The sequence below is a fragment of the Colossoma macropomum genome, unplaced genomic scaffold (genome assembly GCF_904425465.1).
Source record: "Colossoma macropomum unplaced genomic scaffold, Colossoma_macropomum, whole genome shotgun sequence".
NCBI lineage: Eukaryota > Metazoa > Chordata > Actinopteri > Characiformes > Serrasalmidae > Colossoma > Colossoma macropomum.
In genome coordinates this window covers 9,514,525-9,541,713 of record NW_023494810.1, presented here as the reverse complement: position 1 = coordinate 9,541,713, position 27,189 = coordinate 9,514,525, and the positions used below count along the sequence as shown (strand labels likewise).

Here is a 27,189-nt window from a genome sequence, read left to right as displayed (position 1 = left end):
CATAAGAGGATGGCAAGATGTATAGCCATTTACACCTGGCATTTTCATGTGTCTTGAGTGTGTTTCTAGTGACCATATGTGATAGGATCTTTCGCTGCTGTTCAGGATGTCTCGGGATGCTTTAGTGTTCACATTACAAGTGAACCATCTCCGAAGGTGGTTTGAGTTACTGCCTCACTAGGTGTCTCTGAGACTCATTGTAACCTGTTCAAACCTGGACGCATGTTAGTGCCAGGTGTAAACGGTATCTGGATCAGTCTTTACTCAGCACGCTGCATGCTTAACATTAGTGTCTGGCTGCTGTGTTTTAACCCTTTATCTCTTGTGTGATTCTTGCAGTATCATCGTGACCACAGTCCAGTATCTTTCTCCTGCGCTGCACAAGAACTTCACTGATGCTGACTTTGACTTTAAGGTGTGTGGCTTTGATCAGTAGGTGGGCTTGAAGATCACATGGCTAGCCAGGGATTACCAGTGCCCGACCAGCACAGATACACGCACTCAGCAGTGGTGTCAGACTCTTTTGGGAGTCCTGATGGTCAGCGAATGCTGCCCTCTCTAATACATGGCATAATGAAACTCTCCACCCTGGATGCGACAGATGGTTCCACTAGTCAGGAAGAGCAGCACTCAGCAAAGGATAAATGAACTGAATAATTTAGCAAGATTGTCTAACAGAGAGAAAACCTCTCTACAGAGGCTCAAGACTATATATGTGGACTACATTTTTTTTTAACAAGTGGAATGTTTTTTGATTTATTTGAAAAATAACATTATAAGCTTTTATCAGCCTTTTTATTCTGAGACAAAAAGGCATCTATTTCTGCCTATTAGTCTAATCTTTTAATTTCCCGAAGGAGTTTTTGATACGTAAAGAACATGATATAACCAAAAATATGTAGATCGTTTCCTTTATTTTCACACACCATCATTTTCAGCAAGGAAATGCATGAATAGGAACACACGTCACACTGCAGTACTCTTTTATTGTTACTCTGAAGAATAAATCAATAATAAGCCCTTAGTAGTCTGAACTGCATTCTGAATTTGTGCCCACACTCGCTTAGAAACTAGCACAGTGAAGTTTTTTTGGGGGACCCAAGGTTTCCCTATATCACACGTGATATGTTAGGTAATATAGGATGAATTGTTGAAGCGGGTCTAATAAACAAACAGTTTTTAGGAGTATACCACACCCTTACAGTGACAATGACACATTATCTAACTACTTGATCAGTTTTTGTGCTTATTTAAAAATGGTTTGGACATTGGACCTGACACCGAAACTGATTTCGTATTTATTTTAAGTTTGTTTGTGATGTGGATCCTTCTCTATACTAGGTATGGAATTCGTACTTCAGTCTGGCAGTGCTGTACATAAATCAGCCCAGCCTACAGCTTGAGACCTTAACGCCAGCCAAGAGAAAGAAGATTCTTGACAAGTAAGACTCAATCTCTCATTCCCTTTCATTCATTGACACTCTGTGATTCTAAAATATTTATTGACGGATCGAGCTGTCAGACTGGCAACCAAATGCCTGATGAAACTAGATTCATAAGACAGTCATAAGTCAGTGTTTTATGGAAGAGCTGTTTATCAGTGTGTAAGCTTTCAATCTTGTCATAAACATCAACAAATGCTTTATACTTTGCTTGATTACAGCTACAGTAAGTAGGGATATAGTATGTAGTATACAGGAAAAGTACAAATGAATGTATCCATTCATGAATCAACCACCAGAATTTCATTTCAGACAATTAGGAAGAATTATGTCCCAGATACATTGCTATAGTGAGATTGACAACCATCAGCTAGCCTATGTCATTGTAGCTACCATAATCAAAGAGGAAAAGAGGGATATTTTAAATGCAAAAAATGATTGCTGATCTGACGTGTAACTGCCTAGTTAAAGTAAAAAGCATACTTTTTACAGTACTAGGTGTAGATGTCTGGGACAAATGGTTGAAGACTCTGATTTCCGCATTGTTTTTTCCTGCTTTGTTTTCTTTGCCATGGTCAACTTGACTACTCAAATGGCAGCATACAGCCTTGTACACATCGCCATGGTGCTGGTAGCTGATGAATATTGGTGATGATTAGCTTTGGTGATCATGTTTATTTATTCAAGCTGAAGCTTCTTTGAGTTCATCCTGTATTAGAAGAACACAAGATGAATTTCATTTTGAAATTTTTTTACTGGCATTGGAGGACTATTTTCTTTTGAGCAGGTGGGTCTGGCTTCCAAGTGAGAGGACCCAGGCCCTTTGTAGCTACACCCCGATTTACACGTGAAATGAACAAACTTTTTTTTTGCATTCTTCTACAGATTGTCTTGTAAGTAGCCTCAAACGAAGTCTGAATCAGAATGTTAAATGTATGCATTAAAATTAATGAATACTTTCAGAACAGTGTTTAGGTCAGACATGGTGTGGTCAGCTTATGTACTGCTCTAAACTCTTACATACAGAGCATTTTGCGTTAGACTGATCTAATTAGTGTTTTTAGAGAGTGCTTTCTAAGCTTGCTCTCCTCCCCTCAAAACTTCTGCACCATGACTCAAGTGGCCCCTTGGCTCTCAAACCTCTGTGAAATGTCACTCCATATTTGCTGCCTTCCTGCACAACTCAATAAGCCTTGCACTATAAATAGCAGTCCAAATCTACTAACCGTGTTTTTGCTGTAAGGGCAGAGGGAATCGCCTGTAATTGCTGATGGCAGTCGGGGTACTTTTATGAGTACATCTATTGCAAATAATTTGAAAATGAAGAACAACAAAATTGCTGTGTCCAAAAGGCGGATTTTCGAGATATGGCATTGATGGAACGGGTACTGCACGAATGGGTACGTTTATCACAAGCTGGAACGATTCCATCGGTTGTAACCGGGTGTGTCGGCGCACGCGAGAAGAAAAGAAATGCAGGGATTCATCCTCCTCAGCTAGACTCCTTAACTGAGCCTTCTAATCTCGGACACAGCATGTGGAACCAGAACCTCTCTCCTGCTAGCAAGTTTGTATCACAGCGATGCTTTAAAAGCGCACATTCATATTAATGCCAACTTGTAAGTTTTCACATGCTTTAATGTTTGCATTCTTGAGCACCCATGACATACATGCTTACTTAGGCTTGCATATACATTGTAAAACTACATTACATGTATACACATATATGCACAGTGTGCATTCATTTGCCCTAGTTTGAGAGGCAGTCAGATTGCTGAATATATTCTAGTGTTGCTGGGTGCGCTTGTGATTAATAGACCTGTTCTTCACACTGTCTGAATGTGAGTCTGTGTGGGTTAGAGGCTGACAGAATGAAAGTGTTTGAAATTGAAGGGCTTCTTCCCTGTTGAGTATGTTTGTGTGTTTTATGGGTTCTCTTATAAGTGTAACATGCATGATTAATTAGTAGTTTCTGAAGTTGCTTTAATGAGTGTTTGTGTGTGCGTGTGTTTGTTTGTGTGTTCCTTGCAGGAGGCCTCTTGCTCATCATGTTTGCCTTCCTGAAGCCAAACACACACAAATTAATCCTAACACGCAAAAGCCTGGATTAGCCTTGCACACAAACAACAAAACACACTCTTGCCTGACAGTGTCCTTTCGTTTGCTCACGTGCTTCATAAGACTTGCAGTTTTCTTTGCCTCCTGAGTCTTACAGTTACTTAAGCATGCTGATGTCTCTAGTACCACTCAGCAATTACTGTAGTAACAATGTTTTTGAAAGTGTAGATTGGCAACAGATTTCTTATGACTGACGATAGGTCATTATTTAAGTAAGTCTTATGGAATTATCTTGACTAAGTACTGCGCAAAAGTCAGAGACCACCTTTTCATATATTTCTCTTACAGTCAAAGCAGCAATTATATTATTATTCATTTTTAAGTGGTGTTAAATGACATTACATGTAACAGAAAATTACACAAAAGTCTCAGCAACTATTTATAATATCACTTATTTCAATATTAAGTGTGTCCAGCATTTGCCTTCCATTTTTTGGAGACTTGGTTTTAGTTTTTTTAAAAAAATCTGAGGAATATTTGTTCAAGTTTAGTCATAGAAATTGGTTAAATTTTCTGCTTCTCATGGCCCCAATTGCAAATTTAGATTCAATTTAGATTCATCACTTCATAAAACCTTTTCTCAGATATCAAGTTTTAGTGTTCAGTTTTAGAGTCCTTTTCTCAGTAAGAGCTTCTTCACATCCTTTCAGACCCATAGCGCTGAGTTGTCTTCTCTCAGTGGAAGGATGGACAGAAGATTTTTTTCATTTCTGAAGCAAGAGTGAAGCTTGATTTTTCCTCTCAAAAACTGAAAGTGCTGTTTATCTGATGAGGATAGTTTTGGTGATCCACCAAGTTCCAAGTATCTTTTATTTTTTCCAGTTCAGGAAATTTCTGTTTTTCACTTATTTTTCTATGACTTTTTCCTTCCTTATGCAGGTGGCTTATCTTCCATCTAATCTCCTCAAAACTATCTCCTTTCGCCATTAAACTGAAGAGTTAAAGTGAAAATAGGATGCACAAAAGCAAGTCAATAACTTTGCTAACACAGCAAAACATCAAGCAAGCGTAACAACACAACACAAGTAACCCAGCTAGTAAGTTATTACTTACTAATCCAACAGGAGGAAGACCAGCTCAGTATCTGTCTCGCATCCTTTTACCTCTTGTAGCTCTCGCCAGCGAGTAAAAAACAGTCTTGTCCGGACTCTTGCTCGGTCGCTTTCTCTTTTTCTCTACCTCACTTCCTCTGACAACGTCTTTTTTTGGTCACTTCACAACCTCTGCCATGATGTCCATGCTGGGGATACCGAGCTAGCTTCTTTTTACAGCTAGCTGAGGACGTAGTTGTTTGTGAGTGATGTGGTGCCATAGAGTGTTACGCAGTTCTGGTGGGAGGTCTTGTACACGCTTCACCAAAGTCAGGTGTTTCGGGCCTGAAGTGGCAATTACAGAGACTCTGTTCTCCCTATTATAAGTCAGTGTACAATTAGAATGATTGTGAATCTGTTGTTTTAAGGTACATTTGTTACATAATGTTGCTTTATTAGCCGTTTTGACTAGAAATCAAATAAATAGAAGGGTGGTCTCTAACTTTTGTAGTGATGTGTGTCAGTCCAGTGTTTAGTAATATTAAAACCAGTATGTATACTTGTGATGAAGGGGTTTTTCCCACTTCATGAAAATGGCCAAAATTATATTGTAACAGTCATAGTCTGGCTTTGTTTGTAAGTCACAAGCTCTACTAGTTGGCTTTTGTGGCAAGTATGCCAGACTAATCTGAAGCTTCACTTTGATATAAGGCAGTGCATAGATAGTGAAGTGTCTGTACTTTGCCTTGGCTGCAAGATTTTGTTTTTTAAATGAATCACATCCATTCTTTTAATGTCTTTAAATGTCAGGATTGCCACTGTGTAAAATGTACAGGTCCAAATGAGTCCTCGTCTGTACATAGGATTTATTTATTGAGAGTTTCCATACATACTGCTTTTTTCACTTGTAAACAAAATTATGAAATAACTGTCCAGAAATGATCAGTTGACCTATAGATGCTTTACTCTCAAATGCATTCTGGTCTAAGGTTGGACGAGCTTTACAGAACCCTGGCACTTCACAGAACACTTAATAAGAAATTGTAGCGCACAAGTCACTTGCTGTCAGAAAACCTATATTTAGAGTCTGTTATTCACTTAAAAATGTATTTATTTTTATCTGCGTGGCGGGTCATACTGTTGTCACTTCTAGTCTGCCTAGTTTTGATTATCTAAAACAACTGCTACATTGTCCAGCAACATAGTTCATCTACTTCAGCATTTGAGTAGCTAGCATAGCATATGACTTAGAGGTGCACCAAAATAAATTTTTTACAGCCAGTTCTTTTCCGATTTCTTTACAGAAAAAGTGGTTGATTTTTTTGGCGATGAGCAAATGAGCATGTGAAGCACATCTCCAGTGCTTTCTGTACGTAATGATCACAACATAAATAATGTCATTTGCTCTTTAAGGCCGTACTAGCATTTTAAATTCATAAACAAAAAAATTGTTGCATATTTTGTGCTACATTGAAAGAAAGAGCCAACTGGCTGTCATGCACAATCATGCATAAATTTGGAACAAAATTTTAGTACAGGTGTAGCTGCATCTTTCAAATACAGAGTGAATGTGCTCACCTGCCTCACATTATTTCTCACATTGTGTACATCATAAAATTGCAACAGATCAGCCAAAATAAAAGCAATAAATTGCAACTCTAATATGAATAATTCACAGACTTTGACAAATACATGTGTGCCAGTCGTGTGCCATTAAGTACAAAAGGATTTTGCCAACATGCTGTGAAGCTTGTCCAGTCTTACAACAGTTGCCATGAAAGCATGCTTTTGTGGGCAGAGCAAGGATAGGTTAATTGACCAGTTCAACATGAGGATGGAAGAAGACGAGAGAGATATTCCTTCATGTCCAAACATTCTACAGCTTGTCACCAACTCATTACCCACCACTTGTTCAATCTCTGTTTATTTTTTGTGTTTGTTCTTGTTTGTTTTGCAGATATGGCGATATGAGAGTCATGATGGCCTACGAGCTATTTAGCATGTGGCAAAACCTTGGTGAGTTTTTCCTTCTCATTCTGCTTCATACTCATTCTGATATTTTTCTGTTTTCTCCTTTTGCTGTCCCTGTTCACATTAGCCCACATTCAAGGAGCTTTCTTTGGAAAAGCAACACTGACCTCTAGAGACAAAAGAAAATACAGCAGTCCCAAGACTAGAGTTCAAAAGAATGCCCTATGACTCCACTTCCATAAATGATCCCATCTCAAAAGACTGTTTCTGTGGCTAGTATGCCAGACTGACCATAAAAACAGCTCAAGATTATATTTTTTCAGTGGTTCATTGATGCATATTTTAGCCTGTACTTTCTGAATAGCCTACTTAAAGGCAATACGTCTGGAAGAATGTATTATATATGTATTATATATCAAATCAAACATGAAAAGCTGCAGACCTATGTCATTCACATGAATAAATGTCATTCAATATCATACATGATACAGCCTCAATTTAGTGGTCTTAAGGAGGAGTAATATGTTAGTTGAGACTTTTTGTTTTGAGAGTTTTGGTTTTTGGTGTGATTCTTTTTCCACTAGGTGAAAATAAGATTCACTTTATCCCGGGCATGATCGGACCATTTCTGGGGGTAACACTAGTCCCCCAGAGCGAGGTCAGGAACATCATGATCCCCATTTTTCACGACATGATGGACTGGGAACAACGCAAGAATGGCAACTTCAAACAGGTAAGAACTTTCTCTAAACGGGCATAGCAACTTTATATAATATCCTTGTTGAATGTACACAGAAGACTAACCTCTAACCTTCTGTGGATTGTCCTGGAGACTGAATTAATTTCAGTTAGTGAGTGGTCCTCCCCAGGTATAAGATCATTCCTGCCATGGTCTGTATGAGACTCATTCCTTTTTGTATTTCCAGGTGGAGGCAGAGCTTATAGATAAGCTGGACAGTCTAGTGTCTGAGGGCAAAGGAGATGAGAACTACAGAGAGCTCTTTGGTTTGCTGTGAGTTTACACACACACACAGACACACACACACACACACACACACACACACACACACACACACACACACACACACACACTCGTAAACACCTCGCACAGAGTCATACATTTTGTCGCTGTTGGTACAAAACCTTGTATCTCTGAAATGGACAGTTTCTGTACGCATGTTCATCACGATATTTAAAAATTTTGAAAATTGTTATTTAAAAAAAAAAGACAATGACAAAAATGGAGGGTTTTTTTTGCACAATAGTGACCATGTGTTCTGTATGTATAATGTGTAATGTAAGCACCTATGTGAAATAAGCCTAAGCCTAATCTTAACCTTAGCCTTAATATCAGTAACCAAAAATAATTTTAGTTTAAAAAAATGAAACATGTAGCTTTTATAAAAAGCTTTACAAAGAAATCGTTTGGTCCTGTAGGTTAGCCCTATTTTTCTTAGGTTTTTCTATGAAGTCAGGACATTTTAGTCCTGAAAATATACAAAAACACACTGCACATGCATACATTCACATACATTCGCACATATCTATATACCTAAAACAGAGCTGCAGGAAACTGATGAGGCAGAACACACACATCTCTGTTTCTTTTTAACTTTCAGCATTAACAATACTTCTGTCTGACTTCACTCTAACCCCACTATCTTTGCTTTGTGCTGCTGGAAAATAGTACTCAGCTCTTTGGGCCCTATCCCAGGTAAGATGAAGCTAACCACTTCAGTCTTCTGCCAACTAATATCAACCTGCCTACTATCTGTGTCATCTGAGCTTCTCTTTCAGTAAAGCTGGCAGTGTATTTCACACAACAGCAGGACTAAACGAAATTGAACTACTGTCAAACACGCTGTTATAAGTATACTTAAAAAGAACTTGGTGTATGTCTTTCTGACACTCATCACTGCTAGAGTGCAGTGACGCAGGAAACAGTGTGACGTGGACAAATTACAGTCAGGGGGAGGTCTCAGGACAAACAGCGCAGCAATTTTAAAGTTCTGTTTAGCACCCACGCACAGCACTGTGCATTATTGTGGTCTTTTTTTCATTTTCGTTTGAAGTATACTGCCAGCTTAAGAGTCCATTTTATTTTGACTCGGAAGCACTTTGAGAAGACTGACAGTGTTTGTTTTTGGTGTTTTGTCTTAGTCTTTTGGAGAAGATTGAGCAGGAGACATGGAGAGAGACAGGCATCTCTTTTGTCACCTCTGTTACTCGTCTGATGGAGAGGTTGCTAGACTACAGGTGGGAGTTTCGGTGCCAGCATTCTTCAGTACTTTTATGTATCTGCACTCACTCTCAACAAATTGCTTTTTAAGCTGACAGAAGTCTTTTGAACTACAAATACAGTTACCTCTGGCACAAATTGTGCATGTCTTGCATTCTTACATACTGTTAATTTTTGTGACACTGAGTTAATTGAGACAAATTGTACAGAATATATCAAACTTATGAATTCAAACTTATGAATTCTTTGTTGAAATCGAGGCTAGAATGTATCAAGTAAAGGCAAGGGAAAGTTACTCACTTTTTACAAACTGTTATTGTTATTTTTTTCTATTATGACAGTGTTGAGATGTTACATTTTTATATTTATATTTTTTGTGTGCTTTATGTGGACAGAGACTGTATGAAGGGAGATGAGACGGAGAACAAGAAGATTGGATGCACAGTGAACTTGCTAGTGAGTTTAGTAGTTCATTTTAAGCGCATGCGCAAATGCTGGTAAAAAGCTAATAGTGATATGTTGACCTTATTTCAGTAATTTACTAGTCTGCTCCGTCCTAGTTTTAATTCCTTATTAGCAAAAGTAACATTTTTGAATCAACTCTTTTTTTTAAATCTTTTATTGTCATTTCACCTTATAGAACTTCTATAAGTCTGAGATCAATAAGGAGGAGATGTACATCCGCTACATTCACAAGTTGTGTGACATGCACCTGCAGGCAGAGAACTACACAGGTGAGAAACAGCAATCAGCCGGGTAAAAAAAATTATAACTCAGCTGAAAAGGCTGAAGACAATCAACATATTGTTTAGGGATATGGACTTGTGGGACTTATTTAATCTGTAGAATTTATTTAAAAGATTCTTATGTAAAGATGGTGATTTTCTATGCTCTGTTCCTGCCATTTTCATATTTTGATGAAAACCAAATAAAGTTAATATAAAAAAAAAATAAAGAACAGGTAGCCATTTGAACCCTTCTAGACAGCTGCAGTTGTAGTTGATATATGTATTATGTGACAGTGGTTGTTTACTTTATCAGCTCTTCAAAAGCCCTGGCTTGACTTAATATATCGTATATTATGCTAAATTTGGTACTTTGTTCAAGAAAAGTAAAAGTGAGTGGTTAGAGAAGCAAGCCATTTTATTTTAAGCCTGGTTCAAAAGTTTTCATAGCACAAATCGCAGTACTTCTTTTGAAACTCCACTCTGAGAGTCAGAGTCAGCATGGTTGACTGGTCATGCCACTCCACAGAGGCTGCCTTCACTCTCCTCCTCTACTGGGAGCTGTTACAGTGGGAGGAGAGACCCCTCCGGGAGTTTCTCCACTACCCGGCCCAGAGCGAATGGCACCGCAAAGAGGGCCTTTGCCGCAAGGTCATCCACTACTTCAACAAGGGCAAGGTAGGATCCCAACAAATGTCAGCAAATCCACATTGACAGGAAAAATAATTTACACAGTTTAAACTAAATATAGTCGACATGCCTGAATCTAGTTTATTTGAGATTGCATAACTTGATGCAGTTTGAGACAAGGGCGCTACATTAGCCTCTTTGCAAAACTATAGAAGCAAACCTCAGACAATAAACATGTCTTGGGTAATCAACTAGATCTGAGGTAAGGAGGAAACTATGTACTTTTGATTTTTCACTGCTTTATATTTAGATATGGTAGTTAAAGGGACATTTAACCAAAATTACGTAGTCAGTAAGAAGACAATGTGAGTAACTGGAACCTAGTATGGTCTAATGCTTACTAGCATTCCTAGTACCATCTCTGATGAGCCATTCAGTTATTTTGGCTAATCTTTCTCATTAATGTTTTCAGTATTATAAGTTGGTATATTCATGTAGTAAATAATACCAGTTCCATATCTGGCATAAGAAATATGCCCAAGGTCAAAAATCCAGGTTTAAGTTGTCCAGCAGAGTTAGAACACAAGGAAAAACAGCCTCTTACTTTATTGTTGAGTATAAAAAAACTTATTTTCTTCATATATTTTTTCAGCATATCTGTTCAAATGAAGTATGATATTGTAATGCTTGTATATTCAGTAACTGATGCATGAACTAATGATGCAAAGCTTACTGACAAAAGTCATACTAGTAGTTACATAATACTAAATATAACTGTCAAATGTATGGCAGTGATGAGATCTTGTGGTATTGTCTATCCTCAGTGCTGGGAATTTGGTATTCCTTTATGTCGAGAGTTGGCCTTCCAATATGAATCCTTATACGACTATCAAAGCCTCAGCTGGATTCGGGTAAGTCCCACTTGAATGAGGCAGTGTGAACTCATAAAGTAACTGAAGTTTTACTATGAGCAAGGTGTGTTTAAAATTCCTAAACCCATCTAGAGCTCAAACATATTTTTGCTCAGGCTGTAATTTTAATTAGAATGAGCAGTCTCACGTTTATCCATAATGACTTCGGTGGTTATCTATGAGAAACAATTTGTGGATTAGACACTGTCATTTTAAAATTCAGGTGAGCAAAGCTGAGATATTTTAATCTTTATAGAAAATGGAGGCAGCCTACTATGACAACATTATGGAGCAGCAGAGACTAGAGCCCGAATTCTTCAGGGTGGGCTTTTACGGTCGGAAATTTCCCTTTTTCCTCAGGGTAAGTTCATGTAATCTTTTTCACTCTGTTAATATTTATAACCATGACTGATGAGGCAGAGCAAGTTCTGTTATTTTCCCCTGATGCTGAAGGTTAAGTTAACAAGCTAGTAGAGTTGAATCTAAATCCAATTTTAATGCAAGAAGGGTAGGCAAAGACTTTTCAGTGGCTTAAGAAAGTTGAAGGCCATTATTTTTGCTTAATGTTGAGTATAAAATGTATAATTTTCTTCTTCACAAAGAATAAGGAGTTTGTTTGCCGGGGGCATGACTATGAGAGGCTTGAAGCTTTTCAGCAAAGAATGCTGGGAGAATTCCCACAAGCCATTGCCATGCAGCATCCCAATCAACCAGATGAGGCAATTTTGCAGTGCGATGCTCAGTGTATCCTTCAGTGATAAAGAGAATATGGGATTTGTCTGGGGATTTTGGCAAGAACAAGAAGAAAACGAAAGCTTTATTTGAATTTTAATAAGTGTAAGAGATTTCATGCAGTTTTTTGTAGTTAGTTGTTTTAGATTTATTTTAGTTCTTCTGCAAAGATACAATAGGAAATGTACTACTCCTGGATGTTACACTAATGTGCATTAGCTTAATGTATTCTTTCAAAAGCCTAACTTTCTTCAAAATGCATACAAATTATTCCTTGACAAGAGGCCACTTAGACTTGCAGATCTACGCAGTAACTCCAGTGCCAGAGAATGTGGACGTGCTTCAGATGGACCGCGTTCCAGACCGTATCAAAAGCTTTTACCGGGTCAACAATGTGCGACGCTTCCGCTATGACCGGCCCTTCCACAAGGGGCCCAAAGACAAGGAGAATGAGTTTAAGGTCAGCAAATGAGCCATTTTAGGTGCAAATAAGCTATATCAGTGCAAAAAAACAAGATTATATCTTTGGCTTGTGTGTTTTGCAGAGCCTCTGGATTGAGAGGACCACCCTCACCCTCACTCACCCCCTGCCAGGGATCTCACGCTGGTTTGAGGTGGAGAAGAGAGAGCTGGTTAGTGTTTCATGTCTTTGTGTCATGGCCTTTGTTTCATTGTTAAATAAACTAAGAAGCTTACAAGTTTGGCAGTAATATTTAAATGTTATTATTTACATCAGGGGTCTCAATTAAAAAAAAATCAAATCAAGCTTTATTGGTCACTCTCACAGATATAAACAGTATAACATACAGCAAAATGTGACACTCTGTTGCAATAAAAAACAGAATATACAACAGAAAAGATAAGAAGATAACAAAGAGAAGAAGCATGTAAAATCTACACAAAATAGGGATATAATAAAATACAAATATATGTGTGTAAAGTGCAGATGTGTGCATGTGTGTGCACATGAGTAGGAGATGAGTAGGAGCTTTAACTCAAGAGGTTTAACAAAAATATTGCATTAATCAACACCGAAACGCCTGGAAGACGTCAGAAGACAGCTAAAGTGGACAATCACAGAATTCTTTCCGTGGTATAAAAACCTATCACAACATGTAGTCAAGTCAAAGACATTCTAGAGTAGGTTGGCGTATTATTGGCTATAATCAAGTCTACAATCAAAATACCCCTTCATAAATGGAACTGCAGAGGGTTTACCTCAAGATGTAAACATCTGGTAACACTCAAGAACAGACAGGCCAGATAAGACTTGGCAGAGTCAGTCACCTGATCTCAACCCAGTTGATCATGCTTTTTACTTACTGAAGATGAAACAGGAGGCAGAAATACAGACAAACAAGCAGCAACATGAAATGCTGCAGTAAAGTCCTGGCAAAGCACCTCAAGGGAGGAAACTCAGTGTTTGGTGACATCCATGGGTTCCAGATTCAGCCAGTCACTGACTGCAAAGAATTTGCATCCAGGTATTAAAGATATTCTTTATATTTAGAATTATGTTAGTTTGTTCAGTTACTTTTGAGCCTGTGAAAATGGAGGGACTGTGTAAAAGGTGGCTGTAATTCATAAATGGTTAATGCATTATTTTTGTTAAACCCCAGGTTAAAGCTGAAAGTCTACACTTCAATCACATCGTCATTGCTTCTTTTCAGATGTATTGCAGTGACGTACAGAAGCAAAATAACAAAACTGTGTCACTGTCCAAATACTTATGGACCTGACTGTGTGGGACTCTTTCTCCCATTGAATTTTTTAACTGGCCCCTCTAGGAGCAGACCACCTAGCTATTGGCCCTCAAAATTATAGAGTTTGTTATATAATGAATTGCATTTTACATTCATTTTTACATTCTATATTCAAAGGGGGGAAACTGACAAATAAAATATTTCTTTGCTTGCAAATGTGATGTTAATTGAAAGTTTAGAATCTACACTTTCATCAGAATTTCTTCAGCATGCTACAAGTGAGAAATAATTAAGCATGTTTTTTTGTTATCACCAAAATCCCAGTGTACTTTTTATTTCCCTCCTAGGTTGAAGTTAGCCCACTGGAGAACGCCATCTCAGTGGTGGAGAATAAGAACCAGGAGCTGCGGACTCTAATCAGTCAGTACCAGCATAAGCAGCTGCACGGCAACATCAACCTGCTCAGCATGTGCCTCAACGGGGTCATCGACGCAGCTGTCAACGGGGGCATCGCAAGATACCAGGAGGTTAGAGCTCCATCTTATAGTTTGAGCCGTATAGCGAACAGTCGAGAGAGATTCAGTTGCTACATATGAGCTTTAATAATCAAGTTTAATCAAATTAGGTGAATGGCTGAAATGCTGAAAAATTAATCTCAGCACATTGTTGCTGTGTCAAGAAAACCCTGTATATCCCTGTGTAAAGTTTGCTTATCAAACATTCTGTTGATCTCATTCGTCATGAAACGTTGTAACAGACAGAATGTAACAAGCAACTGATGTTTTTTTTTTTTCTAAAAAAAGCTGACGTAGAAAATGTAGTTATAAGCATATAATATGCAGATTTGGTGATGGAAGGTTGGTAAATATGCGTCTTTATATAGAGATGTCAGGTTTGTGGTAATATATAAGTATTTAACCACTCTCTTAAATTCGATTGTAAGATGAAATGTAAAACTGAGTTCAGTCCAAATTAAATGTTTGGTGCTATTTGATCAGCTGTGTGTGTGTACACGCTCTTATATCCACTGTCCAGGCGTTCTTTGATAAGGAGTACATTGGCACCCATCCAGAGGACACTGAAAAGATCACTCAGCTGAAGGACCTCATGCAGGACCAGGTGAATGCAAAACACCTTCAGTCAAAACCTCCATAGTTAAACAACCATCCATGTTTGGATATGATCAGTAAGTCCATGGTATGTTGTCTTGCCTTTTAGGTTCACATCCTGGGTGTAGGACTGGCTGTACATGAGAAACTGGTGCACCCTGAAATGCGGCCTCTGCATAAGAAGCTGATAGATCAGTTCCAGATGATGAGGAGCAGTCTGTGCCATGTGAGAGCTCAACTCTGTTTCTGTTCTACACATTCAGGGAATCAGTGTCAATCATTCATTAATGTTTTACATAATGACCAGTCTTATCCGGCTTACCATTTGCTTGCATATTCATTCAGTTAGAAATGATGTATTCCATAACAAAAGCTATATCCTCAGTAAGGGTGGAGTGGGGTTCACACCGTGCATTTTCAATGAAGGAGACGCATTTTTCACACAGGTGTTTTTTTGTTTTATTTTTTTTACTGAGCGCCTTACGTTTTATGCACACTACACAGCTGTTTTTTTGTGCTGAGCGCTCCAGGCATCCTGAGCAAAACAAGTGTCAGTTTGAAGGAATCCAGTCCCTATAATGTGAGCGTTTTTTTCTGCACTGACTACTTAGATACCACTCGTATTTTTTTTGCTAACAGAACCGCGTATACTAGTTAACAGTAGTAGCTAAACTCTCTGCCTCTACATATCGAAGTGATATTAAGCTAACACAGCTGACTGACAATTACAACACTACTGTTACTTAGCAACGGGGAGATAAGCAGTCAGAACAGTGTGAAAAATGCAGTGTGAACCCCCAAGAAAAAAAAAAAACACTGTTACCTTAGTGCTAGGAATTGTGTGTGTGAGTGACAGGGAAGACAGTGTGGATATTCAGGGCAGTGTTTCTATGTGGCCCTGCAGGGCCTGCCTGGCCTTGATAAGCTGAGTTCGGCCAGCAACCCGCGAGGCATCCTGACCTCCCACAGTCCCATGAGCCCAGAGAGCATCAAACTTATGCACAGACATAGGTAAGTACAACAAGCACACATCAAGCTCATGCAACATGGACCACTTACAGAAGAGTAGAGACTGTTACTGCAGCAAATAAGATCAGACTCCTTTTTAATACTCTGGATGTTGGAGGAAACATGAGTAGGATGAGTTGGGGTCCACGAACTTTTGGCCTTTTAGTATAGATGTGAAAGCAGCCTCAGAGAGAATGTACGAATATCATATATATTGTATTATATATTGTATATCTTGCATATTGTCACCAAAAGAATGGAAAATAGGAAGATATAATTTGAACCATATCACCCAGCCCTAGATAAAACCATTATTAAGATCAGTTAGTGTGCTACTGCACACACATTGCTTTGGGTTTTGGAGAGAGAACCTGCTCTCTGTACCCCCTCCCTCATGTTTCACGAGCACACCTTGGCCACTATGCTCCCCATGCCTTATACACTCTCACTTACATACCACAAATGCTGGCCTCCACTGTCCCAGTGTCTCTCATTACTCTCTCTCACTGTGTTCCTATCGTTTTCTCTCTGCTTACCTCCAACTCCCTCCCTTGCACTCACTTTTGTGTTCACCTATTATTCTTCTTTTTCAACCACATGGTTCTGTCTTGCAAACTCTTTCACATTTTGTCCTCATCTCTGTGCATGTTGTGCCCTCAATGCCATTTCTGTGGTTTTTCTGGCATAACTTTTTTGCTCCCATGTGTATTGTTTTCTGCTTCTTTGCTTTTCGCCCTCTTCATTCTTTCATCCTTCTATTCCATTTCTCTCCACCTTGGTTCACCCCTTTATTGTCTTTTTGGAATGTCAAATTCCCTTTGGTCTTGCATGCACTTTGGTCTTCCACATCTATCCCTCTGCACCACCATTTTCCACACATCCATCCATTCCACCATACCTTTCTTTTCCCATCGGCTCCTCCCCTACACTGTCTCTCTCTCTCCAGCCCGCTTAATCTGCTGGGTTCCATCCGCCACTCCTCTTCTTCCCTCTCCTCTCACACCTCCAGTGAGACCGGAAACCTCCTCATCCTCACTGACGGAATGCTGCTGGAGCACCCAGAGGACCTCTACCGCATGCAGGTCAGCCCGAACACCTCACTAACCAGTTTACTTATACAGCACCTGTTAGAATGCTTTCATTCAGCTCAAAGTACTTTAAAGGTAAGAGACACAATCCATCAAGAAAAACAATAAAGTGAGCAAAATATATGTTAAATTATATTGTACTGTCCTTATAGCTTACTTAAACAAATGACACACAAGTAAAATGAATGCAAAGTAAATATAAAACACAGGTACATAGTGTTTAGACAAATTATGTGCTCTGTGGTGCTTAGTTAATAATGTCTGTTTATTTATGTGCAGGACGAGCTGAAGGTGAACTTAAATATATATTCTCTTTTCCTTTTTGAATTTGTAGCCCAGTCCATCAACGTCCAGCCTGAGCTCCACACACTCAGCTCCATCTCAGATGATTAACTCAGGCCCCAACAGCATCCGAGGTGAGCTACATAAAATAGAAATATTATATTAGCTAAAGTCAAACCCGAAAACAGTCACTGAACGAAACACTTCAGTCAAAAATCTTCAGTCAAATTTGCCAACGTGGCTAACCAATGAGGACTGACAAAGATCAGTTAGCATAACCTTGTTTGCATTATTTTAATTCTGCTGGCTTTCATTTATTATTAACTAAATGTTAGCATTCTACATTTATAAGTACTAAGCATTGTGTAAGTTCTAAGGTATTTTATTAAAATTTACAACTTCTTCACACAATAAATCAAACAGTAGTCCAAAACATCAGACAGGGATCTCAAACACAAATCCTGGTAGACCGCAGAATTGCATATGTAAAATATAATATGATTATTTAATTAATCTCGGATAATTAATTGAATGAGCTGAGTTGAAAAAACAAAGGCTGTACAGTACCTTCCTGGAGAGAGACTAACAGTTAGTCATTAACCTATGAGAGGATCTAAAATGACTCTCTCTCTTTTCAGTTGGCTCCCCATCACTGCCTGACAAATACAGGCACAACCGCGAGATGCTGATGCTGCTGCCACCCCATCGAGACCGACCCAGCAGTGCCATGTACCCAAACGTGACTGAGAACGGACAGGTATTTATTTGAGGAGAAAAACAAGGGCTTGTAAAGTACTGCAACAAATACTACACAACTTTTATTTTGCAAATAGTTTGCTATTAAATGTGATCCACCAATGTGATCTATATTTTCAGTGATTGGTGCTTTACTAAATTAATAATTGGATAACCTTGTGTCTACTGATGACCTCTTAACATACTTCTAATTAATTATTTATTTTATTTTATGATTTTTTTTATGCAGTTTTCAATATAGTCAGTGTATTCATATTTTTAATTTGGAAAAGTAAACACTAGGGGTTGGTTTCCCAAACAGTGATTAAGGCTAGTCCTGGACTGTATTTTCCTTTCAGTAGAGAATCTACATTTAGAATGCTATTCAGTCCATGACTATGCTTAAACGTTACCCACTTTTGTCCTCTTTACAGCCAACCAACATCCAGAGGGCCTTATTCCATCAGGTCATTGGTCCATGCAAGCCATGCAGCGACCCCAATCTTTCTGTGGCTGAGAAAGGTATCTTCTGTTCATTTAAACCCACTGTACCTGTCTAGCACAGTCCTTTCATTTCAGTTCTAGTTTTATGTCAATGGTCCTGTCTTCAATCAAACACTCTCTTCATTCTGCCCCAGAATGAGTTCAACCAAGTCCCTACGATAGAAATATATATATATTAGTGATTATTCATTTGGTCAGTGTTATGCAGCCTGGAGACCAGTTATCAGTTGGACTTTCAATGGATGTTTGAAAGTCAGTTGTTTCAGACTAGCGCAGGCATCACTGTGCCCAGTTCACCTGTAAACGGTGTCTAGTGATCAGTAGTTATTCCTCAGTGATAGGCGGTCATTCGTTGTCACCCTGGCAGTGCTGACCGCTCCTAGCAGTTGGAGTTTGGACAGTGGCACCAGAGACGCCTTTCCTTTCCTCTCCGCCCATGTAGGAAGTGTGATGGCTCCCCCAGTGCCCCCACGCAGTCTTCCGTCTGGTAAGAGAATATATCCTGAATATCCACTTGCACAGTTACAGAGCTGCACCGAAGAACTGCTACCAAAAAAAAACAACAACAAAAAAAAAACAACAGCTTTGAAAATATGCAATGTGGGAAGGTAATGTGATTCAGAATGTTTCCCCATTCTGATAAAAAATGGTCTTTGATATGGTGATATCTGTTATGCATGACTGAGCCTCAGTACCTGGCTTTCTTTTGTCATTGTTAAGGTAGTTTTTGGGAGCGTGCTAATTCGAGCATGATTTTAATCGAGCTGTATTGGATCATTCATATGACAAAAATGAATAGAGCTGGACAAGTATGGTCTGTGTCATGCTTTGGGGCACTCTCTTTAGGTATCTGTGTCAGAAGTGTGCCTTTCTGGAACATTAGGGTTGTCCCTTGTGTCTTTTGCAGATTCCCTACCCCATATGAAACTCCCATTTCCTTTTTATACCTGTCCTGAATGCTACAGAAATACATTTAGAAAGCATCCACTGTAGTTTTCATTTACTGTGTGTGTAAGGGTGGGCAATATGGCAAACATATCACGATACGAAAAGTTTTAAAGTTTAAAGATGGAATGGACGCCAGCAAAGAAATGGTGCCACATTTTTTAAAAATGGCTATGAAAAGCTGAGTACAGTTATTTAGTTTTTAATTCAACCTTATATTATTATTAACCATATTATTATTATTAAATAAAATGAATGAAATAAGTAGATAAGTAAATAAATAATGTAGATGAAATTTGCTATATGAATAAACTTGCTTTACCTTGCTTTACAGTGTGGTTTGTGTAGTTACAGATTGGCTGTTGTTTACAGGCTCTGTAAAATGGCATATATCTTATCTTTTTGCTGGACTGCCCAGAAGACCATCCTACGAGAGTTGCTGTTTCTTACCGAGTCACTGACTGACTAAATGATACACATTGTTCAAGTGCGCATGCACAAGCGTCACCAGGGACAAACACTGGGTGGCCATATACACCTAATTACATGGAATGAAGTGGTTGCCCTATTACTCATATTCTGCTTATGTAGAATATGAGTATTACTATTAAACTCGTTCTGTGAGTATTGATAATACCCATAATTTACTCAGAAAAGTGTATCGTGACGTAATATATCACAGTCATGATAACATATTATCATATTGCCCGCCCCTTTGTATGCATGTTTGTGCGCATCTGAGTGTATGTACGCGCTCTTTCTCCAACCCGTCTTCTGTCCGGCTGTGTCTTCCCCTTTAGGACACTTCTCGATGCACTTTGATGCTTTCCACCACCAGATCAGCGACCTCCCTCCAGCTCTCCCCTGCGCGCTCCTTACGAAAGGTACCCTTGCCTACATGTGTTCTACCCCTTCTGGACCCTTTACGCATGTCGCTGGTGCCCTAGAATGTCCTTCCATTACACCTATAGGTCTCATCCAGATCCCCTCTGAGTTAAAGAGCACTTTGTCTTGAGATAGGTGCACTTTGTGTGACCTTGTAAAGAAACTAAAATTTTGGTGCTGTATTTGCATATGTGTGTGTGCACGTGGGTGTTTGGATATCGTATCTCTGTCCATTCTGTGCCTGGATATCATTAAGGTCTTATTTTCTTTTAAGTTGGATGGCCTTCTGTTGCTTTTCCCATTGCCCTGATTCAGTGGGGCCTTTGCTCATTAGCCAGAGGACCCATACATTTTTAATGAGAGCTCAGGCAGATGGGTTAAAAGAGGGCGTTTGGACTGGGAGACACATAATGCTAAGATCTTTGCTGTGTGGCATTTAATTAGAGCAGGCAGAGGGCATGGCATTTGCAGGCTGAATCAGAAAGGCAAAAACTGTTACAGCATGTGGGTGCAGGTAATTCAAGAGACAAGAATGTTTTTATGGACAAATGATAATACAGAAAAACACCTGGGTACTGATTATTACCAATTAGGCATGTTTTGCATCACATTTGTTTAATATATTTGCTTGAAGTGTCACAAAACATTGTGGAACCGGGTAAAGCCCAGACCTACATTTAATGGTTTAACACAATAGCAAAATAAGATTTAATTAAACACAGAGATTTTTATGAATTTTGTTTATTGTTTCTGTTACAGTGTTCCTTATAACATTATAAAACACCACTATAATTGAAGTTCTGTCACTCATTAATCTTTATTTAAATTACTATTTAATAAAGGAATAGTTAAATTCTAATTTACAAAAAACATGATGCTTATTGGTGTACATTCAGCAGAAGTTTAAATGTAAATTAAAAGTATAAATTTGATTTTTCACCAAACCTTTATCCTGTGGCCTAAAACTTTTTACCTTATTAATGCATAGCCCCTTTTCCTTAACAGTCACCCCTTCACCCTATACCTGCCTCGCCCACCAGTCCGCAGTCGGGCCTGGATGGCAGTAACTCCACCCTGTCCGGCAGCGCCAGCAGCGGTGTCTCCTCCCTGAGCGAGAGCAACTTCGTCCAGTCCTCCTCCGAGCCTCCGGCGCGGGCTGACACGTTGGACTCAGTGCCCAGCAGCCAGGCCTGGACCACGGACACGGAAGAGGCCGAGACGCCCTACCTCCCCGTCCGGTACAGCGTCTCCGAGCCTGAGGTGCTGGACAATCTGAAGCCCGCCCCCTGCCGCAGCCACTCTGCTCCGGTGGGCGTTACACCAGTGATTCCTCCAGACAGCCACCACCACCCCCACGCCATCCACATCACACACCCCCATTACCACCACCACGAGCCACCACCTGCACTTCCTCCAAAACCATACTTAAGAGAAGGCTGCATACCTGAGGAGGACTTGAGGCCTGTTCCACGACCCATGCCTCGCAAGATCTCCCAACCACTGCTCACCAACAAGGAAGAACAGGCCAAAGTGGCCTGGGAGCATGGCATCAGTGAGGAGTGAGGAGTTCATCAGGATGAAGAGCGGGGCTGATTCTCTGGTTTTTGAAGCTGGATTTGGAGAATGGTAGAGTCCAAATTAAGCGATTGGTTTTTGGGAATGTTCTCCTCTCAATTCATATTACCTCCAATAAGGTCTTTCTTTTTTCATGAGTGCTCAACATGTTTCTAAGCTTCTAAACACTGGTATAAACTTACATTTTGTGTTTATGGTTGTTTACTGGGGACTGTGAGTCCAAAGTTGTTCCTTCGCTCTTATTCCCCTCCTTGATCAGGATGAAAGGTAGTGATAGGATGAAGGTTTTTGCTAAATGTTCTCATAGGTTAGCAACAGAAAATACTAAATGACGATGCCTATCCTGTGGGAAAAAGTTTGATGAAATTCACTTCTGAGTGTGTAGTGTTAGTCCCTTCACTTTTTATTACACTGATCAAACAAGAGTACTGAATGTTCTTTTAAAATATAGTGTAAGTGGAAATTTCATTCAGAGATTTTGAGTTGACAGTAGGCTGATAGGTTATTTGTGCAAAAACTACTGAATTTAGACTATGACATTACCTCTTGGAGCATCACTTTTCAATTCTGGAAGAGCCGCACTTTAGCACTTAGTTCCGGAACACCAAAAACTGACACTTATTTAAAATAATAGCCTGTTTGACTTGCTTATTGGTTTGAATGAGACCTTTGGATGGTTTTATAGTCATCGACATATTACTGTAATTACAGACTGATGAACTGTCTGTCATAAGAGTCTCAACTTCTCTATGTCACTTAAAAAAATGCTCATTTATCTTGCCATAACATTTATAGGGCTTTCTGTCTGTGAGAGCCTACAATATTGATGTCAGAACTGCTGTTAGTATTTCCGCTAGAGTCGATTTTCTATTACTATTATGACTCACTAGTTTGAGAGCTGAATTAGGAAACTCTACACATAGCACTTCTCCTGAGCGGTAGCACACTGACTTGGCAGTAAGAGGCTTATGTACTTTGCAAAAGCTTCATTACACACACTTTATTATCGTGCTTCAAAAGCAAATCAGCCAACCACTTTGAGCTCTATTATCCAGTTATGCGAATAACACCACAGACAAGGAGATGTAATATAAAAGCCATTTCACAGATGTCTTCTAGCAGTGCAGCTGCTTTGAGGCCCAGCAGGTTTTTTTCTTATTTGATTTATTTCTCATTAAGTTGGCAGTTTTCGTAAAAGAAGAATATATTTTTAGATAGAGCAAATGTAAAACTCCCTAACTTTATCTAATAAAATTGTATAGTAAAAAATAAGAAATACAAGCTTATATAATAATATAAGGACGCTGAGTGAGGACCTTTCAAAAATGTACGATGTTATATGCAAGTGAAGGGATTTTCGAAGACCCTTTTAGCTGCTGAAGGATGTGCAATTGCTTCCTGATGGATATATGATGTTGTGTCTAATGATTATTTTTAAGAACTGGGAGATATAATGTACGTTATAATTTCAAAAGCTGAGATTTTTGTACAGCTGTGCATGTTGTCTTCATTACTGTGGCGATACAGCAGAGAAATAATTGACTAAAAAATGACTAGTGTGCTCCACTTTAATGAGTTTAGAAGAGAGATGCCTGTGGAGCTCTGCACATTTTTTCACTGTTGACTTTAATTTTACCTTACCTGACCCCATCCATTATGGATTAATGCCTTGCGCTGCAACTTGCCCAGTTTCTCTAGACATGATTTCCCAAAGTTGTTTTACAACCTCTCATACATGTAGAATAGCTTCTTTTCTCTCATCAGGTCATCTTAGAGTAGCTTCCAATATCTTTCCAATAATGTAATACATCCATTTGCAAAAGTATTCAAACCTGTGTTATTTTTTTTTTGTTTGTCCACCACATGTTGATATAAAACATACATTTTACTACAGATAAATCCATGCCATTGTACATGGACCAATCAGAAAAGGTGTCATCTCAGTTAATGTGGTGGTTTTGTTCTATGGGCAGTGATAATATTAGACACACATTTGATGTTATAGAGAAGTCTCAATACAAACAGCAGTATCTATTTAGTGTACCAAAAAAGAAAAAATGTCCATATCCGTATTTCACTATATAGATCAGGCACGTGCACAGACACATTCATTAAAATCTGGCCTAACCGAACCCTTCTAGACTTCACCTCAGGGTAACTCAGGTGCACACATCACCACAACACTGGAAATCCCACCAATAAAGCAACAGTAATCCCATTAAGAAGGCATGCCATTTTATAAAGTTGTTGTTCTAAACAACAAACATGCACTAATAATTTGCTGAGGTTTTTGTTCTTGTAAAAAACAACAACAGGGATTTATGACAGGCTCTGTAGACTCTTAAATAGAGTTACAACTCAGACTTTCATAGACATTATAACAGTAGGTAACCTTACAGCCTTGCAGTCTGGTGATTGGGGTGTTGGGGCAGTAGTGGGAAAAAACTTCTAACGCTATGTTTGTTTTCATCTGAACCATAAAAACATGAAAGGTTTGCAATGTGTTGCAAATGAAATTTAATTTACGGTCATGCTGCCCCCCCAACCCCCAATAAAAACCCAAATAATTTATGTGCACGGGCCTGATAAAGACAGTACTAAGACAATTTAGCTTGTTTTCTTTTGCTACACTTATGGGCATTTGCAAGTTTATATAAGTTCATATAAACCTTGTATTATGTGATTATGTAATTTTACACCACAAATTTCAATTTTCACTTCATCTGCCCCTTTCACAATGAAGATAGACAGTTCCATAAGCAAATTGGATGGGATCTGGTGCATGTCACTTTATCTAGAGGATCTATTTTGGGTTTGAAAAGTAATTATTTTTATTGACGTCTTGCAAATAGAAGAACTATATGATAGAGAATGCACATGATTTATAAAACTGTATTTAACCCTTGTTATACTTGAAGGATGTCAAAAGCAATTAGGCTGTCCTGTATTATCTGTTTTGTTCGTTTCTGTGTGTGTAATGTGAAGATTGTATTCTTTGTGGTACAAACATCTGGCAAAAAGAAGGTACATCAATAGATCAGGCTTTGTTAATGACTGTAGAGCAAATGTTTAAAGGGAACAGTTAGAAAGTAGCTGCCTTCTAATGTCAGAGACGGAAGAACTCATGAACCATGGTCATCTTAGCCGAGGAGCATTAGGAGTTGTGTTTAATCTGCCATATTCCTTATCAGTCATATCCAAAAGGCATTATCCTTTTTACTATATTCATGTAGTAACACACTTTTCTTAATTAATTAAGAACAGGAGTGATGGCTGATGATTTGATGGTGCGATGGCTCAAGTCTTTTTGCGCCAAAAGAATATGAGATTGTCGTTATGATGATTTGGGTTGAGGACATAATGAAGGATATTAAGGTGATTTGTGCTAGTATGAGTATTCTTACGTTAGTACTATGAATATTAAGGGGTTGTTAAAGTTATTTGCATACTTGTGCAAAGAAACAGTGTTAAGGCAAGATATCTGGGTTGGCAAAAATTGTGAATACCACTCCTCTAACTACAGCTAAAATTATTCATATTTATTGTTTCAACATTTTTTATAACTTTTTTGATTTTGCTAATGTTTTTTCCTGTAAATATTCAAATTTCATGTTAACTGTAAGTGTGCATGTGTGCGTGTCGTGTAGGTTTTTACTTTGGTTTTCTTCATTTGTTTCATTTCGTAACGTCCAGGCAAAAATATATAGTCAGAATTCAACAGCCACAACATGATAGCTAAAACAGTTGTACATATATTTACCCGTCTGATGTCTTGACAGAGTAAAACTCATTTTGGATCATAACATTTTGGGTTGAAGGTGGCCTTTGCTTTGATATGAGGAGTTTTGGGGTTTTTCAGGTCGATAGCTTTTCCCTTTCTTCACTCTCACTGGGTTTCAGATGGTCCAGATAAGTAGTTTGTTCATATCTGACTCCCTGAAATGAGCAACATATAGTCGGTTACATATTGTATGGATAACTAGAGTAAAGAGTCTCTTGACCTGTATTTTTGAAAGATTGCTGTTAGAGAAAAGTGGCTGTTTTTAATCATGTGAAAATGACGATACCTTGACAATAGGAATTTCACAGCTCCAGTAAAGGGAAACCCAAAAGAAAGACTTTTTCTTTGTACATAGGAAAAACTGTAGAAAGATGGGTACTAAAATACTTTTGGAAGCATTACAATTCGTACGTCACCACGTCTGTCTTTATGTACATAATCCTTCAGAAGCTGTGTATTTATACGGTTAAGAAGGGCAAATCATGTATAGATTGGGATTAATTGTCTGCCTTGTACTTTCTGATGTAAATGTGTTTTTAAGACTAAAACAGCAAATGGAAACAAGTGACTCTTTCAATGGCCTAATCACTACAGTTATTTTGTGTATTTTGCATTGAAATCTGAAGAACGAGTTATGTTTTACCATTAAGAGATTAGGAAACCTTTGTACGAGTATTCTCAAAGTAATTTCTTTGTATATATTGTGCTGGCATGGACAAAATGTGATGTGAACTTTAGATGTAAATACACTTTTTTTTCCTATAACTGCTGTGATGTGGAATTCATTAATAATGCCTAACATTAAAGATAATGTTTTATCGACTCGTGTCTGACTTGCCTTTTTGACCTCTTTTATCACCAATGTGGAGTCCCTGTGCATTTTAAACATTCAGTAGTATGATCCAATTCTGCTTTAACACGTCTGACTCAGTACTTGCTCATTGGCCAATGATGAGAATTGGATCACTACAGGGCCCAGTTTGGCAAAAGCATTAAAGTATTGAAGGGGAATTTCATTTTTAAAACTTGTGCATAATTCAGTCACTGAGTTGTAAACAGTGCCAGACAGAGTGGTTTAAGACAAGTGTATATATATATATATGTATGTATATATATGTATGTATATATATATATATATATATATATATATATATATATATATATATATATACATATTCTAAGGCAAAAAGTACACAATGTTGGAAAAACAGGGAAATTCCCCTTTTTATGAAAGATTCATTAGGCAAAATGTGTATTGGATGAAATCCAAAATAATACTGACCTTGAAAATAGTTAAGCAAAACATTTACACACTTAAAATCACTAATTATTGTATTAATATTATTTGTATTTAGTCTAACAGTAGTGATTTTCTGAGCCAATAAACACCTACTTGCCCAATTAAATGGCTAATTAAATCTAATTTTCTAAAGTGCCTACATTTTTGCACAGTACTGTATATAAACACAGTATGTATATAATGTATTAACTTTTACAACATAAACAAAGTACAACAATCGACTATGTTCCATTATTAGGAACATCCTCCATCATCTCAACGTCAGTGCAAGTGCCCAGAACCTTCTGGACTACAAATATGGCGTATCAAACCGCCGTCCAATCACAAACGGCCAAACTTCCCGGTGTCTCCTCCAATCGGGAGGCGCCAACTGGACTCTGTCGCAGGATTGAACAATCCACACCCAATCAAAAGCGAGTGCGTGGTGCGAGATAAGCAAAGACGCCCAATCGCGTCGCGAAGAGTGGCACGGCGA

The 27,189-nt window shown here is 38.5% G+C and overlaps 1 protein-coding gene across 1 annotated transcript in view; it reads left to right on the top strand.

Moving 5' to 3' along the window:
• The window catches only part of dock3 (dedicator of cytokinesis 3), a 201,097-nt gene extending 177,652 nt beyond the window's left edge, over positions 1-23,445 (top strand). The window contains 26 exon segments of the mRNA XM_036559488.1: positions 340-415; positions 1,342-1,442; positions 6,549-6,607; positions 7,147-7,295; positions 7,489-7,574; positions 8,250-8,276; positions 8,723-8,818; positions 9,197-9,257; positions 9,442-9,535; positions 10,056-10,204; positions 10,981-11,067; positions 11,324-11,428; positions 11,670-11,811; positions 12,093-12,259; positions 12,345-12,431; positions 13,850-14,029; positions 14,538-14,621; positions 14,721-14,837; positions 15,516-15,622; positions 16,566-16,701; positions 17,042-17,123; positions 17,628-17,746; positions 18,159-18,246; positions 19,974-20,035; positions 20,037-20,057; positions 21,064-23,445. Coding sequence (XP_036415381.1) covers positions 340-415; positions 1,342-1,442; positions 6,549-6,607; positions 7,147-7,295; positions 7,489-7,574; positions 8,250-8,276; positions 8,723-8,818; positions 9,197-9,257; positions 9,442-9,535; positions 10,056-10,204; positions 10,981-11,067; positions 11,324-11,428; positions 11,670-11,811; positions 12,093-12,259; positions 12,345-12,431; positions 13,850-14,029; positions 14,538-14,621; positions 14,721-14,837; positions 15,516-15,622; positions 16,566-16,701; positions 17,042-17,123; positions 17,628-17,746; positions 18,159-18,246; positions 19,974-20,035; positions 20,037-20,057; positions 21,064-21,621 — 3,040 coding nt within the window. The 3' untranslated portion in view covers positions 21,622-23,445.
• Positions 23,446-27,189: the final 3,744 nt, after the last annotated feature.